General features: G+C 35.9%; 1 protein-coding gene across 1 annotated transcript in view; it reads right to left on the bottom strand.

The window, feature by feature from the left end:
• Positions 1-18480, bottom strand: part of LOC311221182 (guanine nucleotide-binding protein G(q) subunit alpha) — a 129454-nt gene that overhangs the window by 22666 nt on the left and 88308 nt on the right. Inside the window, exons 3-4 of the mRNA XM_084305011.1 lie at positions 13323-13477; positions 871-999 (exon numbers count right to left, since the gene is read on the bottom strand). Coding sequence (XP_084161137.1) covers positions 871-999; positions 13323-13477 — 284 coding nt within the window. The remainder of the gene's footprint in view (positions 1-870; positions 1000-13322; positions 13478-18480) is intronic.

Raw genomic sequence — 18480 nt, forward strand, 5'->3', positions numbered from 1 at the left:
GTTTTCTTAATGTTTTTTCCATTGATATTAAAGTTTAATAGAATCTGTTGTAAGTAATCCTGTTTGATTTTCAGTCTGACGTGTTCCTGTATTTAAATTACTGTGAGTCTCAAAACCTTCAAATTTCTGAGATGATAAAGTCTGCCGATCCTGAGTCACGATTACGGAATGTATACTCTGTATATTTAGCAAAACACAGAATAGTCTCAGTGGTTTGCCTCTTCCCTCCAAAAATTACCAGTGTCAAAATTCCCAGTTTGCCAAAGATGACCCATTTTAAGAGTCCATACAGAAAACAAATTTACCTACTTAAGTTGTTAATAGACAGCAGAAAAACTCAAATGTATTAGCAGTTTACTCTCACACTGCCCTCTGTCTCAGTGTAACTAAACTCTCAGGTGCCTAACTTGCAATTGACATCCCATAATTATTTTTTAAGCACCAGTACTTGCACTCCAGTAGACATGATTTCTCTCCAGGAGAGTGATTTCTTGCTAATACTCAACTACACAAGTGGTAATTATGCATTCCATAATTTACAAGAATTAGGATACCTGATTGCATTTTCATGTTATTATTCCTAATAAGACTTTGATAAATTTTACTGAAAAGATGAATTATAGGCTTTATCAGTAATAACTGTCTGCAGAAAAAGAATAACTTAATTCTCTTTCACCCTTTGACATCTTTAACATCAGCTGCTAATTAGATGTGGACAATGACATGAAAAGAACATAGATAAGCTCAAACTGTAAAAGCACAGAATTAACACTTTTTTGTGCAATTTTAACCAATATCCTATATGTGGCATTATTAATGCAAGAGGAAGCAACAAAAACAAAGCAAATGCCTGTTAAACTTTTTTTCTACCTGAAAATGACGCTTTGTAGGTCGAATGGATATTCAATGATTCCTGTTGTTGGGACTCGAACTCTAAGCACATCTTGCTGAGTTGGCAGATAGGTGGAATCTGCTATGCGGTCCAAGTCATTAAGATAGCTATAGACAGGGAGAAACAAAAGGAATGCAAGACAGTGACACCATAATTTGAATAAGGAAGAGAGAAGGGAAGACTTGGAAGTGGAAATGGGCTGTGGGATAGGAAGAAGTGCAACAAAAAAAAAGCATTATTGGCATAAAAGAGGGAACAAACTGTAATGTGATCCATTCACCCTTCCTGGGCACTTTCACAGAGTTAAGTAAATCCTACAAAATGGAAATATAAAATTGCATAGTCTTATGTGACAACATAACACATTCCTTGATATTCACATTTCAGTGTCTACACAGATACATAGATAAACGTGAGTCTCCCAAGGAACAATGCAGTGATATTATCACTTCACTATAAATACATATAAATGTATGTACATGGAGGTGTATATACAAGTATGTATGTATATAAAAGTATATACATATATACAAGTATATATGTATATAAAATATTTACCAGTTATAAAATGATTAGGGATAAATGGCACTGCTTGAAGATCAATTAAAAAATAATAATTAAACAAAGAAGGAAAAAAGTACCCAGTGACAAATTAAGGAACTTTCTGGATCTTGTTGTTGGAAGACAGCACTGATCCCACAGTGGGATCTCTAGCACTTAAAATTCCTGCATTTACACTGAAACCTCTGATCAGGTTAATAAGCCTGAAGTATGTGAAATACATCCCAGCTGATTAGCCAAAAAAAAAAACAACAACAAAAAAATCCTGGTAAAGATTCATTAACTACAACACAGAACTCAGTGGTTTGCATCTATAAAGCAGAAATATACTGGAGGTTTTGCCTAACTCTCTTAAGAGAGAGGCCTTAATAAAGATATGTACCTATGTCTGTGTGATGGCCTGTTTGGGTCCACGAGCTGGACATTTGATGAATTCAGTGCAGCAGACAGCGTGGGCTCTTCCCACAGCAGACATCTGAGAGAAAGACTGCTGCAGCAAATGAAGTTCTCAGGCATTCGATTACTTCCAAGCACAAGAATGACTTAGAGCTAGCCACTGATATCAGTTAATCTAAGAATGCCCTGATTCATTGCTAGGGAGGGCAGCAATGGACTCCTTGAATTTTTCAAATGATGAAGTATCACAAAGCTCTGAAAATGTTCTCTTCCTCCTGGTTATTACTGAAGGTGCTCTTTTTAAATAAACCCCCACAATAAATACTTAGACCATTTCTAAATGCTCTGAAGGACTTGTTATGAAATAGTGGGAGCAAATTATCCTGAACAATGACAGAAACAAACCAGTTTGAGCTCTACCTTACAGCAAAAATTCAGAAGAATTTATCTGTTAGGTCTGGAAGGGATCCAAATGCCTTATAACATTTTCCTATGATTTTATTCATGAGAGATTAATCTGATAGTAAACAATGAATGTGAGAAAGTTACATATATTTAGAAAGATATAATGAACCATCTATCTCAGATATCATATTCAGAAGCTATTACTTTGAAAATATTTCTCAGAATACAGATTAATTTCTGCCTGTAAGAAAAAGTCTTAAGAACATGAGCAATTCATCTGCCCTTAGATGCTTTGATGCTTTACATACACACACAAAAAAAAAAAAAAAAAAAAGAAGAACAAGTGCATCATCATTTTGTCCGGGGAAAAAAAAAAAGAAAAAAGTGAAGGAAATCCATAACCACCACAAGAGGAAACTGATGGAGACCCTGAAACACTATTTTTCCCCTCCCACCTGGCAAAATTGGTTTTGTTACTTCTATTTTGGAAAGCTACAAAGAAGCACTGTGGGTCACTACACGCTACAATAGTATTCAAGACAGCAAAGAATCTTAGCAAAATAAATTGGCAGGTGTCCCTTTCATACAATCACCCTCTTGCACAATTTTGGAAAGCTTCAGCTGGTCTCTGATGCGAGCCTGGTGACCGTACCTCTGAACCATGAGCACAGTGGACGTAGTACTAAGATACGCTCACTGATTTTAGAAAGTCAGTAATTTAAAGGCATATTATTCAATAAGCAAATTTCATTTTTGCTACTTGAAGCCATTCAAAGGACAGATGAGTATTTTTTTCTGTCCTAGCACAACTCACTGATGTCATTAAGTTCCACAAAAACTAATTTATCCTTTACAAATACATCTTTTCTTCATTCTTAGTTTTGTTCTTACACATGTAATAAACAGAAACCTTGATACTCATTTCACCAGCAAGCACCATATAGAGCCTAAGTCCATAACAGAGTCCTTACAGATCTTTACAGAGGCCTGTTTCTTATCCTAGATTTCTCACCTAACAAACAAAATGATGTAGAACACTCTAAGAAATCTCCAAAACTATGAATTCAAACCCAGAATCAAGGAAGCTGTGTCAAAACCAGTCAGAGTAACTCACAGAATATAAATAAATAAATAAATAAATAAATCCTAAAAAGAATAAAAGAAAAAATCAGACAGCATGCACAACAACCTACTGGAAAAAAATAAATTCGTATTTGCAAATCAAGAACAGAATTTATAGTCCAACAAAATCAATTCATTTTTTGTTTTTGCATAACGACATTTAGTCCTTACTACTTTTACTTATGACTTAAAACCTATAAATAAAATAAAGACTTCATTATATGCTTTTATTTAAATGAAAATAGCCCAGTTTTTTGTTGCACAACTTCTAAATCTGTTATTATTGTAATTTTTGTGATGCAAGCATACAACAAATAGTCAATGAAATTCTTTTAAGTAGAAGAAAACCCTCCTTCTCTATTAAGCTTTTATTATTATTTATTTATTTTAAACTGAGACATTGCTGCTGAAGAACTGTTTGTGCTGGAATTCAGATTTTAATAATGCTTGTGCATTCTTGCTCTGAATCAAAGGAATAGAGGTTTATTTATTTTATCCTTCTTTGCATGACTGTATTTTCTGTTACTTAAACAGTTCTGCAGATTAGCTATACTTCCTATTACCATATAACATACATAACTTCACATACTTTAAATGATTTGGAAGGTGGTTAAAAGTGTTTCTGAAAAAAAGTTTTGCCCTTCAAGATGCTCTAAAATCACTGAAACCTACTTACATCTCTCTTACAATTCATGCCTCTTAAACAAAGTAAAACAATTTGTTACTATTTGTATTAATTACAGAATAGTATGATTCTACGTACATAGAGCTACATACACAGAGCTACACAGAAAAAAAGAAATCTCTTCTTTAAACACAAAAATACATTTTTACATTGCACTAGGAGGGACGGTGTGACAGCTTCTTTCTTAATACCTTAAGTTGTTGAATTGATTTTACTATTTCAAAATGCTCTGCCTGGAAGTCAGTGCCCATAAGCACCTGCAAGCTCTTTCACTTGCACAATAGCGCTGTAACAGATTTCTCTCAAAATGATTAGAAATAGTGAAGAAACGCTATTAAAATTGTTCAAATTAAGGTAGTTAATATGACTGATGTGAGGATACAGGTAGTCCACAAACAGCAGCAGAAAGACATGCTGCAGCTATTACCTTCCTTGGCTTATCTATACCTTGTGAAGCCAGGGTTTCAAGAGTCTCTGAATTCACGCAGGTGACGAAGGAAGGAAACTAGGAAACTTTATATACATATTTATATACACATATACACACATATATACACATATACACATACATATATATGTATTTATGTATGTATTTATTTATATATATATTTTTTGACATCCATTTGTTATAAGCCTGATTCACTGTGGCTTTGAAGTGCCTACTTAATGGTGCCCTAATCAAACTCCTGGTAAAAACATCACTCATGGGCAAACACATCCTGTGCACATACAGAAAAATTAACCATGTATGGTTAACCAGATATGCACAGAGTATTTTAGAATAACTTAGAAAATGATTTCTAAAAAGTCCTTAGAATTTTCACCACATGCATGTATGCACAAATATTGTCATCAGCCTTTGTAGCACAAATGACTGTTCAGCATATGCTAGAAATCGATACACATGCACTCTTGCAAGCAAATGATGAAACACATCATAAATATGAACTTTCACCAAAAAAAGTATGCCCAATAATTGCCAAAAGCCAATGTATCCTTAATCTATTAACTTTATACATTAAATTACTAATAATGAAATGGATATTGGAAATATCCTGGCAACTGCCTTGAGACCTACTCCAAAAACAGGTTAACTGGAGTTACCAGCCTGGGAACTCACTTACACAGCGAGCAGCATCTGTGTAAAGCATTTCAGTCTGATCTGTACGGCACTCTGAATTTATTTTTGCCACCTGTCTTACTTTGCTGAGACATACTGTAGTTACATGGCCTCTCACCCAAATAACATTTATTCAGCTAAGCATTATACAAAATAACAGAAAAATAAAAAAAAAAAAAAAAAAAAGGAAACTAATATGAAATTACTTTAATGAAAAAAAAAAAAGCAAAATCACATAGGTCCAAGTAAATGTTATAGTGCAGATGAAGTTTAAAAAGTTAATTATACCAATAATTAGTTTTGTAAAAATGAATTTTAGTGGCTGCTGAGGTAATTTTCCAGGAGGTTGCTATAGTGACAGGCACAAGGTGCATTACCAAGGTAATGTGTGTGTAATGAGCTGCTGACAGTAGCTTTCCCCTGACGTCAAGAAAAACTGCCACAGCCTCATAGTACACTTGTGGTCTGCACACTGACCAGAAACAAAGGAAACCTTTTGTTTCCTAATCAGTATTGAGAGAGAAGTACTCATTTTAAATGCACTTCATATTGCCTATGACAAGGTCCAAAACCACAGCCAGCCTCAAGGACGCTGCCAAGCTATGAAGGTGCTAATGATACCCTTGAGAGAGTGTGTTTCAAAAGTACCTTTTGTCCATATTTCAAAATAAACAGAAAGAACAGGGTAACAGGAATAGGCTGACTAGCTCTGTATTTTCCTACATGCCCTTCTCATATAGAAAACAGGCAAAAAGGTGAGACTCCTAACCCTATAAACAGGCAGTCTTAACCAATAACCTTCTTCCAGAAGGTAAATACAGCCCCCCCTTGCCATAACACAGTAGCTCAATATTCACCTTTAATTCACTTTACAGAGCTGCATCACCTAAGGAAAACTGGCCATTGAAACTTAGTTGAATTCAATTTCAGTGAATGAAGTCCCGAAACATCTTCAGTATGAAGAAACACGGGTCAGGCATTTCAAACACGTAACCTCCTCCAACCATGAACTTACATTTTCCAGCATCTCTGAGGTCAAATTTTTATTGCAGGTAAGCAGGTGACAGAGAAGCATTCTCTCAAGAATAATTCTGTAAGATGAATTTCCGTAACTCTAAACTAAATTTAGTGTATAGCCTAATTAACCAAGGGAAGGCATTAAGGGATGAGCAGACAAAGACAGCAAGAGCCTTTGTCTGCATATAACCTTCATTTTCCTGCCCAAGGCTGCAACTGAGATTGTTCTATTCATCAGTACTGCCCGTAACTCCTGTCAAACTCAACAGGCAAGACTGATGGAGCACGACGCTGAATTAGTATTTGTCAGCATACTAATAAACCTCATGCTTTGAAGGAATCTCTCTGCCAACACCTTGCAAAGACAAGAGAAATTCCTGGAGAACATAGTGGCTCTGCAACACATTGCTGAGGAGAAGCAATGGGGTGACTGGAATGCCACAAGAAGCATCCCCCAAAAATCTCTAAACCAGAAACAAACATGTTGAGATAAAGGTAACTAACACTGGTAAGAGCTCAATCTACAACTAGTGAAGATGACTTGTTACAATCCAGTCAGTAAACAACGAAACGTTTCCTTCATCTACATGGGGAGGACGACAGTACAGGGGAAGAGGAAAGGGTCAAACCCCATAAAACTACAGAAAGTTTGTCATTTAACTGAAGGTTTGTTAGGAGATGTCAGGATAGCTGCAGCTATAAAGGCAAGGCTTACTAACAATATCTTATACGCAAATGCTTCCACTGTGTTTAACCACATGCAAGATAGATGCCACTTGGCTTTTTGCTGGTGTGGCACTAACTGTTAACATTTACAGCTTTTAAATCCTATAGCTCTTTGATTTAAGGCAAACATTTATTTTCCACAAAGCTAAGATAGTTCATAGGTATGACCCTTCCATAAAATGATCACCATCATGCACATACCAGTGACAGTTCAGCTGAAAATAAAACACTAACCAAAGTTTAAGACTAAGGCAGATTATTTAATTAGATTTGCTATATCTCTGTCCTTTGGCTACTCTGCAAATGGGCGGAGCTACCATACTTCTGTTGGGGTTTGGTGTATTTCTGTGTTGTTTTTGTTTGTTTGTTTACCTTTTTTTTTTGTTTTTCCTGCAAAACTCTGAACCGGCTGTTGAGAATACCACAAACTAAAACCATGTGCTGGAAAACAAACTCTGAAAGGGAAAAGCCTTTTTATGCATTTTAGAAAATACATACATATATTATTGTCTACCAACTCCACATATGTAAAATGTTAAAGCTGCTGTAGTAGGACTTCTCCTACCTCACAGAGTTGCCAGAACAACACAGGCATCCTTTTTGGTAACATGCAGTAGACTAAATTGAATCAATTTTCAGTGTACTAACAGGAGTTGTGGGAAAAAAAAAAAAAAAATATATATATATATATATATATATATAAACTCGTACTGGTTGCATTTTCAGAATTTCTGTGGAGTTTTGCATTTCTGATACTCTCTACCACTGGTGAGAAGTTGAGGTACATCTACCAGTTTCCAGAACTACCTAATCTTAACCTAAAGTAAATACAGTAAATCTTAAGATCTTTGCAATATGGTAGGAGGTAGATAAGTCTGCAATATGTTCCTTTTGTTGATACCCCTTACAAATCATGCCTTTCTACCTCAATTTCAAATTCCTGCTTAGCTAAAAAACAACCTTAGCAGAAGGCTAAAAAAAAAAAAGCAAATTAAAAATGCTTCTGCAAACTGAGTATTTTAAAAATTATGTAAGACATTAAAAGTATAAAATAATAGAATGGCTTGGGTTGGAAAAAGATGTCAAAGATCATCTAATTCCAACTCCCATTCCATGTGCATGGACACCTCCCGCTGTATCAGATTGCCCAAAGCCCCATCCTGGTCTTTAACTTCTCCAGGGATGGAGCATCCACAGCTTCTCTGGGCAACCTCTTCCAGTGCCTCACCACCTCCTGAGTAAATAATTTATTCTGAATATCTAATCTAAATCTACCTTCTTTTAGCTTAAAGCCAATACCCCTTGTCTATCACTCCACTCCCTGACAAAGGGTCCCTCCCCAGGTTTGCTGTAGGTCCCCTTTCAGGTACTGAAGGCTGCTGTAAGGTGTCCCTAGAGCCTTGCCTTCTCTAGGCTAAACAACACCAACTCTCAGCCTGTCTTCATAGGAGAGGTGCTACTGTCCTCTAATCATCTTCATGGCCCTCCTCTGGACTTGCTTTAACAAGTTCCTGTCTTTCTTATGCCGGGGCCCCAGAGTTGAACACAGTACTCTAGGTGGGGTCTCACCAGAGCAGAGGGGAAGAATCACCTTCTATTCTATTGTGCAATCTTCATTTTTTCTATGGGCTGCAGTGATCTAGTATGCAGTCAATTCCATGCTGTGTCTTTTCTCAGACCTTCCTTTTATATTTAAGGAATATGTGTAAAGTGTAAGATAGAGCAGGAACGGTTCTACTAATAACATTTGATTTTGATCTTCAGATTCTCATTTTTATTTGCCATTTTTATCTTGCTGCAAACAAGTGTTAGACTGTGTAAAGTGTGAGCACATAAAAGCAGAATCCACTATTTTGCAACACAAATTGCACCAAAATATAGCCTTACAACCTTCAAATATATATTTTTAAAATGAAAAGAAGAAACAAGCAATGAACAGTATTAAAATGCTTATGAAATAATTATGTGCTTATGTATATTATAAATAGTGAGTGTAAGACAATATGGTTTTCTCACACCAAAAAAATAGCAGTTACACAGATAGCTATTTGTAATTTGCTATACCAGTGTCAGCAGCGTAACAGGTCTCTTACAGTATTAGTCCTTTTGAAAGGCTCCCACAGGCATACAGCTTTATGAAACAAAAGAATGAATGTTGTGATCACTAGAGGCAGTACCATCAAACAGTAAACCGTTGTAGAAAAAAAAAATAGATTCAAACATCAATCTTTCTTCTGGCAGAAAAAACACTATTTAACAGACAGTAAGTGCACTGAAATGCACCTATTTTGAAAGGGTAACATGGAAGCAAAATGGTGGTTTTAAGAGACAGGTATGAAGGAATTAATTGTTCAGCTGAAGTCAACAAACCCATCAAACTCTGAAAGAATAGAACCATAGAATGGTTTGGGTTGGAAGGGACGTTAAAGATCATCTAATTCCAACCCCCAATCTTATGTAAAATATTGTAACATAACAGTTACTAGATGACCAAAGAACTACAGTGCTGTTCATCTAACTCAAGTCACATAATCACATGGCTAAATTACCATACAATAACAAAGAGTTTAAATTAAGACTATGTTGCTCAAGGTGATGGCAAATGCAGAAACAAAAGCTTCAAGGACCTTCTGCATTTATAATACTGACTGGCATAACAATGAAGTGGGGTATTCAATACTAGGTGGTATATAACAAACTGATGAACTTGCAGGGAAAATATATTTATTTATTTGAAGTGTTGTAACACACAAGCAGGGAAGAGCTGCTAACCAGGTATCCTCAGATACCCTTGTGTAGCAACTAAAAATGTTTGGTTGGAGGTACACAGTGACATAATTCTTCCATTTCGCAAGGCCAGAGAAAGGTGAAGTTTATCACCAAGGCTCTGAGAAGCTTTCCTGTTCTAAGCACTTCTTATTTCTTCACGAAGGTCAAGTCATTTGTGTCATATTGGAGAGAAATGGTGATGAATCTCCATAAACTCCAGTTTCAACACAAATTCTGCAAGTTGTGCCATAAATATGAAATGTTACTTCTAACGACAGTCTCTTGGTAAAACTGTTGCCTTTCCTTTTTACAGGCTTTGAAACACCATGATATAATCAGACTGCTGACTGGAAACCTGCTTCCTTTGCTTCCCTAACCTTGGTTACTGTATTGTCACCCTGCACAGTACACACAGAAAGATCTTATCGTACACAACTATTACTTAAGGCTATCCACACTGTGGTGGTGTTTTACATCTGGCTTACACTGTGAACACTATCTCTGAAGCCATAAAGGGAAGTGGTTTAGTGGTAAATAAGTGGGTAAGTCACCCAGTAATATATATGGGAAGTGAATGATCTCCATTTACCCAACGTGCTGTTGACTTTACCACAGATAATACAAGAAATTACTTCTAAAACAACAGGAACATCCAACTTTTGTAGCATCCAAGGGTAAGGGAAGAGAATGGAATGCAATTGTTGAGCTACCAAGAGGTCCAAATCAAATCCCATAATTCAGAAAATTTTCTCTTAGATCTAACCCTCAACCTCATCTGGTAAAAACACATCTGATATATTCTTCCATGGTACTAGCAGTTGGTATAAAAACATAAAAAATATAGCTAACGTTAACAAAGCAGATCAGAAGATGACAGTAAGTGAAAGGATAGAAACATACAAGATATTTTAGAAGCTGAAACATCACTTATAAACAATAACAGAAAGAGAAAATACAGAGAAAGAGATAGAGAAAGACATGAAATAGTGAAAAACAAACAAAAAACAACCAACCATATAGGGAACAGACTGAAAATACTACTACAAAAAAAAAAAAAAAAAAAAAACAGGGAAAAAACACTGAAAGGATCATACAAGGCATGAATGATCAAGCTGTGACACACTCACACATATGCTTAAAAACATGCAAGAGATCGGGTGGACAACAAACCATTGTTTTCTGTTTAAAACATCAAGCCAGAAGAAATTTCTAAGCCTCACCAAGTCAACCGGCAGTGAGTGTTTATTTCTCTTTTACTGCCCTGTGAATCCCAATTGTGAATTTTAAGCATCTTGTTTTGCTGCTTTGTGACATGGGCACTTAAATTAACAAATTCTCTTTCTATTGCTAAACAGATTAGCTGTGTTTCTGAAACAATGCCTCTTTGATTTCTGCTAATTGCTTTTCCGGGACTTACCTATTTGAAGAAACTCTACTTGTAAGCATAAATACATGAGATACTTTTATATAAAAGACTCATATAGTGATTCATAATTCTGATGTTCTATGACATGTTCTAAAACAGATTTTGCAGAACTCTGCAGTATGAACTATAATCTATTATAGTTAAAATCAGGAAACTTGCAAAACCTCATGTCAAATTGCTTAATCTATTAAGCTTTGAAAGTAACCAATCTGCTAGTACATTTATCTTTTGCAACGCAATGTACTAGCAATTTGCTTCTATAGCTACTTATTGAATTATTCCCTGCTATTTTTAATAGTACTCAGAAGATCCACTATAGTGGTAATTTCACTAGAACTAGGTCAAAATAATTGTATTCAGTACAATCTGATCTGAAGTAGCATCAGATGATTATTTCCTACTTTGGAGACTTAGTTTATTCTATCTCTATCCTCTAAGGCAAGTGCACAAAATACATACATTTATTTTAACTTCACAAGCATTATCATGCCTGGTGTAGAAACAAAGATAGGACCTACAGATAGAAGAAACTGAGAGTATAAGGCAAGCTCTGCTTCGCTTTCTACTTGTGCTTGCTACTCATCTTAGTACAGTACAATCTGGAAGTATACTGTTAGTAATTTGTCTCTCAAGTTTTCTTTTTACCATTTATATACCCTAAAGTTTTTCACTTTAGGTAGTATTTTGTTTGCTTTCTTACCACTGAAAAATAAAACACAATATTGTACATTTGGGGACAACAAGAACCTAAACAATAGGAGAGGCTTCACTGTCCTTTGCGCCACTGTGCACCAAAATATGCATATACAAATAATAGAAGTTGTAGGCTGAGAAGGTAACCAGCTCCACAGACAGGACCCTATATATGGGAAAAGGAAAATGAAGCAAAAGAAGAAAATTATGTGCCAACAACAAGGAGCGCTGGAACAAATCTAGGCAGAACAGTATCATGCAATTCTAGCTCTTCAGCTGCCTAAACTGTATCTGCAAGACATTAATATGTTTGTCTTGAAGCAGTAACATATTGTTAAGCTAGATAAGAATCCTCAGGCTACTGTGCAGATCATCTCATCCCAGTCCTCTCCTATGTCTATGGCTGTGTTCCAATGAGCTGAATGGGAGCTTCACCATGTCTTTCAGCTCCTTCTGTGCTTTCCTCAATAAGAGACTTCCACTCATGTCAGCATGACAAAGCGACTGGAATGACATAATTAGAAATATCTTCATAGATGATACAAAAATTCATGTGGAGACCACAGAGGTTTTTGCCACAGTTTTAATAAGCAGGCATGCCGTATTTTTTAAATATTGGGCAACACCAAAAGGTCATCATCCGTTACCATCACCAATTTGATAGAGGATGAGAAATTTTGTCAAAGTTATAGGCTACTTCACTCAAGAATAACTGGATTTCATTAAGCTAATCTTTGGCTGATTCCAATGTTAAATTCTACAATGCTACTTTATCAGGACCCTTCCCCAGAAATGAAGAGCATAACATTTGAGAGCAATTTTAGTCATGTAGGCATTTTTATTGTTGATCTATAAAAGAGAGGATTTGATTTAAAAGGCTCTTACTGTACTTTTTTTCACCTTTTACAAATTGAAGTCTCTTTTCAGCTATGTCTTTTCTGGAAGCCATGTTCTTTCACATTTAGGCCTCCTTTCAACAAAAGAAAGGCAGCTCAACAAAACATGAGAACACTTGCTTGTTTACCTCACCACCAGGACTGCAAAAGCAGCCTGTGAGGGAAAAGGGGAAAGCCTTGGAAAAGAGACTTCTGATTTTTACGCATTTTACAAAGTTTACCTTGATTACACCTCTTGTGTTATAGTATCTAAAAGTATTCTTGCCCAGTTTGCAATTGTGCGCATATGTCGGAGGAGAGAAAGGGCTTGAAAAGATACATCAAAATCAAAACCAGCAGTGTTTAACTACCCCTAGTTAGAACTTTTAAGACTTCAAATGGTAACCAACTTTCACTCTGGGAAACACACACACACACTCTAAACTAAAACTAGATGCACTCCACAACTTAAAAGCAGCTTTTAAATTACAATTCTTAAGCGTATGTTCATGTAAGTTCATGTTCCACATGCATACAAATATGTACACAGACAGACAGTTAAGAAGTTAAAAAGTAAGTATTACTTTGTTAGACACAAAGTGAGACACGGTTATTTGTAGCCATCATGCACTTACTATTTAGTTGAATCTGATAATTGATACTCCCGTCGTCTGTCATAACATTCCTGGATTCCAGGGTCATTCCATAAGCTTCTTATTGCATCTACATACGGGTTCTCAAAAGTTGACACCTTTTCTACATCGACTTCTCGAACTAACTGTGCATGAGCCTAATTAAAAGAAACAAAACAATAAACTTTACTTAATTTTCTCTACTTGCAGATAGCTTATATACAGTGAACATGATTAACAGGAATAATTTTCATGACTGGCCATCCCACCAATGCGTATATACAATTTGAAAAATCAAGTACCATGATGAAGGTTGGTAAAATGGAGAAAAGAGACTACCAGTATAAGGCATTCCAGAAATGAGAAGGAACTGAGGAACCCTTCATTTTTTTATAGAAAGTACATACATGTCAACATGAATTAGCAAATTATTTACCTTTCATGCTACTAGACGCTGTCAAACACAATACCTACCATCCACTCTATGAGCTGAATAACTCACAACAAGAAGATAAAAAAAGACAACAAAGTCCTGAAATATTCAAAGATGAATAATTTACTAAGATTTATGTGAATGAACTTAGGGACGCTGCAGGAAGGACCATCACTGATGTATTCCAGATGACCTTAAAGTAAATGGTGAATGAATGAGAATAAATAGGAGTACTGAGTAAATTAGAAATGAGTGATGATAAGGAGAGCTTGAACTAAGACAAACATTAACAAGTATAGCATTAGGACAGAAGGTGAATTAACAAATGTGGGCCTTCCTTTCAGACTACGTTTACTCCAATCCAGTATAATTTAGATGAAATGGATGAGGTGAATAAAATTTATATTTAATTAAGCTAATTCTAAAGAAAGCTTTCATTTTTGATTTTTCAGGTATAGAGCATATAAAATATCTGCTTTTTAAATTATAACCACAGAATCACAGAATGGGCAGGGTTGAAAGGAACCTCTGAAGATCACCTAGTCCAACCCCCTGCCAAGCAGGATCTCCCCTCAGCCTTCTCTTTTCCAGGCTAAGCAGGCCCAGTTCTCTCAGCCTGTCCTCGTATGACAGGTGCTGCAGTCCCCTGATCACCTTCATAACCCTCCTCTGGACTCCCTCCAGTAGCTCCATGTCCCTCTTGTGGTGGGGTGCCCAGAACTGGACACAACACTCCAGGTATGGCCACACCAGAGCTGAGCAGAGGGGGAGAATCACCTCCCTTGACCTGCTGGCAACACTCTTCCGAACGCAGCCCAGGATACCGCTGGCCTTCTTGGCCACAAGGGCACATTGCTGACCCATGGTCAGCCTGCAGTCCACCAGGATCCCCAGTTCCCTCTCCTCAGAGCTGCTCTCCAGCAGGTCAGCCCCCAGCCTGGGTGGGAGGAATAAATGATATCTGACCCGATCATCTTTGACCAAGGGAAAATCCTTCTTTCTCCGGACTTAACCAGTCAACCAACTTGGCAGATTCAGACTCTGACAGGAGCAGAGAATAGAGAGATAAGGAGTTTGCCTTTCAGAGGGATTAATTTTTAAAAGTTATTGGTGCTGCCACAAATGTATTAAAACTTATTACTAAGAAAAGTGAGATTCTTAGAAAAGTTCTTAAGATTCAGTTTGTACTATAAATTCTGTTTTTACTTTAACAAGTAATCTCTAAAATTGGAATTTGCCGATAGGAAAACCCTAATAAACACATCACCCTCCAAAATACTGTCAAAATTTAGTTAAAGCCTACAGAGACAGAGAAGAACAATTTGTAATTTGTGCTGAAAGCATTATGTACACGATTCAGTGTATGAACATATGTATCTATGTAGATATAGATATACATACAAACACACACAAACACAATGAGAAAAAAAAAAAAGGGAAACTCAGTCAAGCAAAAACATGAAGAATTAAATTCTCTTATGTAGTCTGCATTTCAGGCAAGGACACAAATCTCCTTCCATTTTAAATTAGGTGAAGGTATTCTGAAATAAGCTTTTTGGTTATTTTTAAATAAATTTATCCTGTGTTTGCACATGTGCAACCCCAGTCCCCCTTTTAAACTCTCCAGGAGAATTATGGTATGCTCATTACTTAACAAAGTATTTTATATACAACTGTTGTTTATTCTAGATGAAATAATCTTCAAATTCCATGTGAAAAAATTGCGTCTTAGAGATATGTTGAACTTCTCTGTTACCAGAACTCAATCTTAAAAGTTCTAACAGAAAGTATTTTCTTCTGCATCACATCCACACATACCCAAAATATCTGGAAAAATCATGAAGGGTCCCTACATCCTCAGAGTGATTAATAAGAAATCATATTCTACTAAGCACAAACTAATGCTCTCGTGAAATGGGTTGATTTGTTTTGGAAACTAACTTGTATCTTACCAAGCTCAGTTATATTCTCTTGACTGTGTATGCTTCCAAAAGAATATGCCACAAATATTTGTTCATTGTTTGTGACAAACTAATAAACAGTATATTCTGATACTGTTTTGTTTGTTTTTTTAAGCACTTGAGCTCTGAAATTATAGCCAAGTGCTCTCTAGGTGCTAATGGAGGTGAAAGACTGACCAACTGTTCAAAAGCTGCTCTTAGGTTTTCATTGGAAATCTATCAAAACTGAAATATTTCTCTAAAGGTTCTCTAAACATTCTCTGGAAAGTGCTCAAATGTACTGGTAGCAGAGAAAATTGTGCAGGATAATTACTTTATTTTAGACAGTTACCTATCTAGAACAGATAGTTACTACTACTACAGTCGTCCAAGATATTGCATTGTTTTATTTATCAGTTCTGTGACTTCTACCATACAATTAACATGACTCTGCACGGCAGGTAAAACTTAACGAAATAAACTATGGTATATGCTGGTAAGTTACATCCATCAGAAAATTAATTCAGCTCTTTTAAAAGAAAAAGTATTTCCCCAGTGAATACTATTTCTGATTCCCTGTGGTTTGCTTGGTCAACTCATGAGAGCTGACTCACTCTACTGACTTACAGTTTACTACAGTTCACTTCACATCACTGCTACTTCTCTTAAAGAAGTAATGTCCCTTCACATAGATTTTAAGTTTTTATTAATTCTCATTTATGTCTTCATGTTCCCAAAGTACTGTGTTTTCTTGTACACAACATTTTTCATTTCTCTGAGAGTCTTCGTCAGCCAATATATTTTGCTGGCTTCTAATTCCTGGTGGCAGAGACAGAGATCTAAATACATCTGTTGGCTTTACACTTCTCTTATTTGCTCTGATGAAAGTAAAAAGTAATTCTACTGAAACCTTGTGAGGTGAAGAAACATAAATTAAATGTAGAAGAACCACCAAGCATGCACATTTGGTGTCAAAACTGCTAACTACTAGCTTTAGTTCCCTTCTAATAATATAAATAGCAAATTCCAAACATTATTTTTGATGTTAGCACTCAAATTACTTGCAAGAAAAAAATAATCCAAGGACTCTACATAAATCTGTTAGTAAGATTTCTGTAAGTATAAACTTTATCTAGAAATTCTTAGTCTTCACTAATGCTTTTGCTGTACCCTGAAATTAATGTTATTTTGAGGGGCGTGGGGAAGTCAAGCTATTACCATTTTAAAAACGTGATTTCTTAGATTTCTCTTTTGGGACATCAATAATTACTATAAAGGCATTCAAAAACCACCACCAACAAAAATAAAATAAAATCCAAACAAAACTGAAGTATTCTGCAAGTATCAACTTCAAACTGGTTATTTAGATGTAATTACTAGTTCAGCTGTGATGTACCACCAAATAAATCTAGACAGTGTAGCTACTTTTCTGTCCAATACACTATTTACATCAGCAGTGATTTTCCATGGCTGTCAAGCATAAGAATACTTGTAACAATTTTCACGTTATGTCCCAGAGATCTTACTAACACTCATCCAATTATTTTTTGCAAATGACACCTATCCTAGATTAAAGAGTTTCTTCACTGATTTCTACAAGCATTTAATAAATGATCCCAGAAAAAAAAAAAAAAAAAAAAAAAAAAAGAGAACTATTAGTTTCTGAAACAAGGAAATCTGAGCCAGAGAAAATACCAAAATACCTATCTTTTCTTCTTCATCATCATTCCCCTCAGCAAACTATGAATAGTGTAAAAACTAATTGTGGGCTTGAACAACATTACACTTTTATGTTGGTCTGTCTGTAATAGTCTTTTGCACACAATCTGTTAAAAGTATGGAACTTCTGGGCTCCATTGCATCAGTTTTCTACTTTTAATCTGTTAATTCTTTGAAAGCTCTGATGCTTCTTAGGGACTAACTGTGCCAGCCAATGTTTGTGTTCTTGTGTTTACTCTATATGTACATCAACCATTTGGAGCCTTACAAACCATGGCTGCAAATCAATGTTTTAGAAAGCTTGGTAAAAGTTTCAGATTTTTATATTCTTTTTGATATAATCACTGCAATTTTTCCAGAGTAGCTCTACAACCTACCAGATTGATTAATATGATAGAGGCCAGGCAGAAATGCAGTCTATTTCAAATGAAGTTCCTCTGAGATACTAAATCCACAGGAGAAAGCAGTATGTTTGAGATGCAGCAGGGAAGGGAGTTTTTATATTAATGGTCTCTGTGGTCTAGCAGATTTTAAGATGCCCATTTAAAGAATAACCTTGAATGGGACAGATACCTTGTATTTATAAATGTAAATGTTTTCTGCTTTGTAAAAGGATTTCCCAAGCCAATCAGAAAAACCCAGTGTCTGTGATGCTTGGCTGCCAGTAGCTAAAGGAAAAAGCGCACTGATGTTAGGTCTGTATGCTGAAGTTTATGAAGATTGTACAATTGAGAGCAAAGTCATGGGATCATATCAAAGCAGTCCAGGAGCTGAGTGGAAGTCATTCCATAGCCACCGTCATGATCATGGATTTGTTTCTCTTATTTCACAAGGACAAAAAAATATACATATATAAAAAATAAAAATAAAAAAGCAAAACACATTCCTTGATAATGCAGCGTAAAAACTATTAATCATTCCAGTTCAACAAGAGCCACGAGCCCACATTTACGGGTTCAGATCCTGCTGAGTTACAATCTACAAGTGTGGTTCACACAAATGTCTTCACCTGCAGGGCTGTACAGCAAGACATACTGCTTTAGAGACTTTCCTGTAAACCTGTGGATAT

This window comes from Netta rufina, assembly GCF_964035555.1.
Source record: "Netta rufina genome assembly, chromosome: Z".
In the NCBI taxonomy this organism is placed as follows: Eukaryota; Metazoa; Chordata; class Aves; order Anseriformes; family Anatidae; genus Netta; species Netta rufina.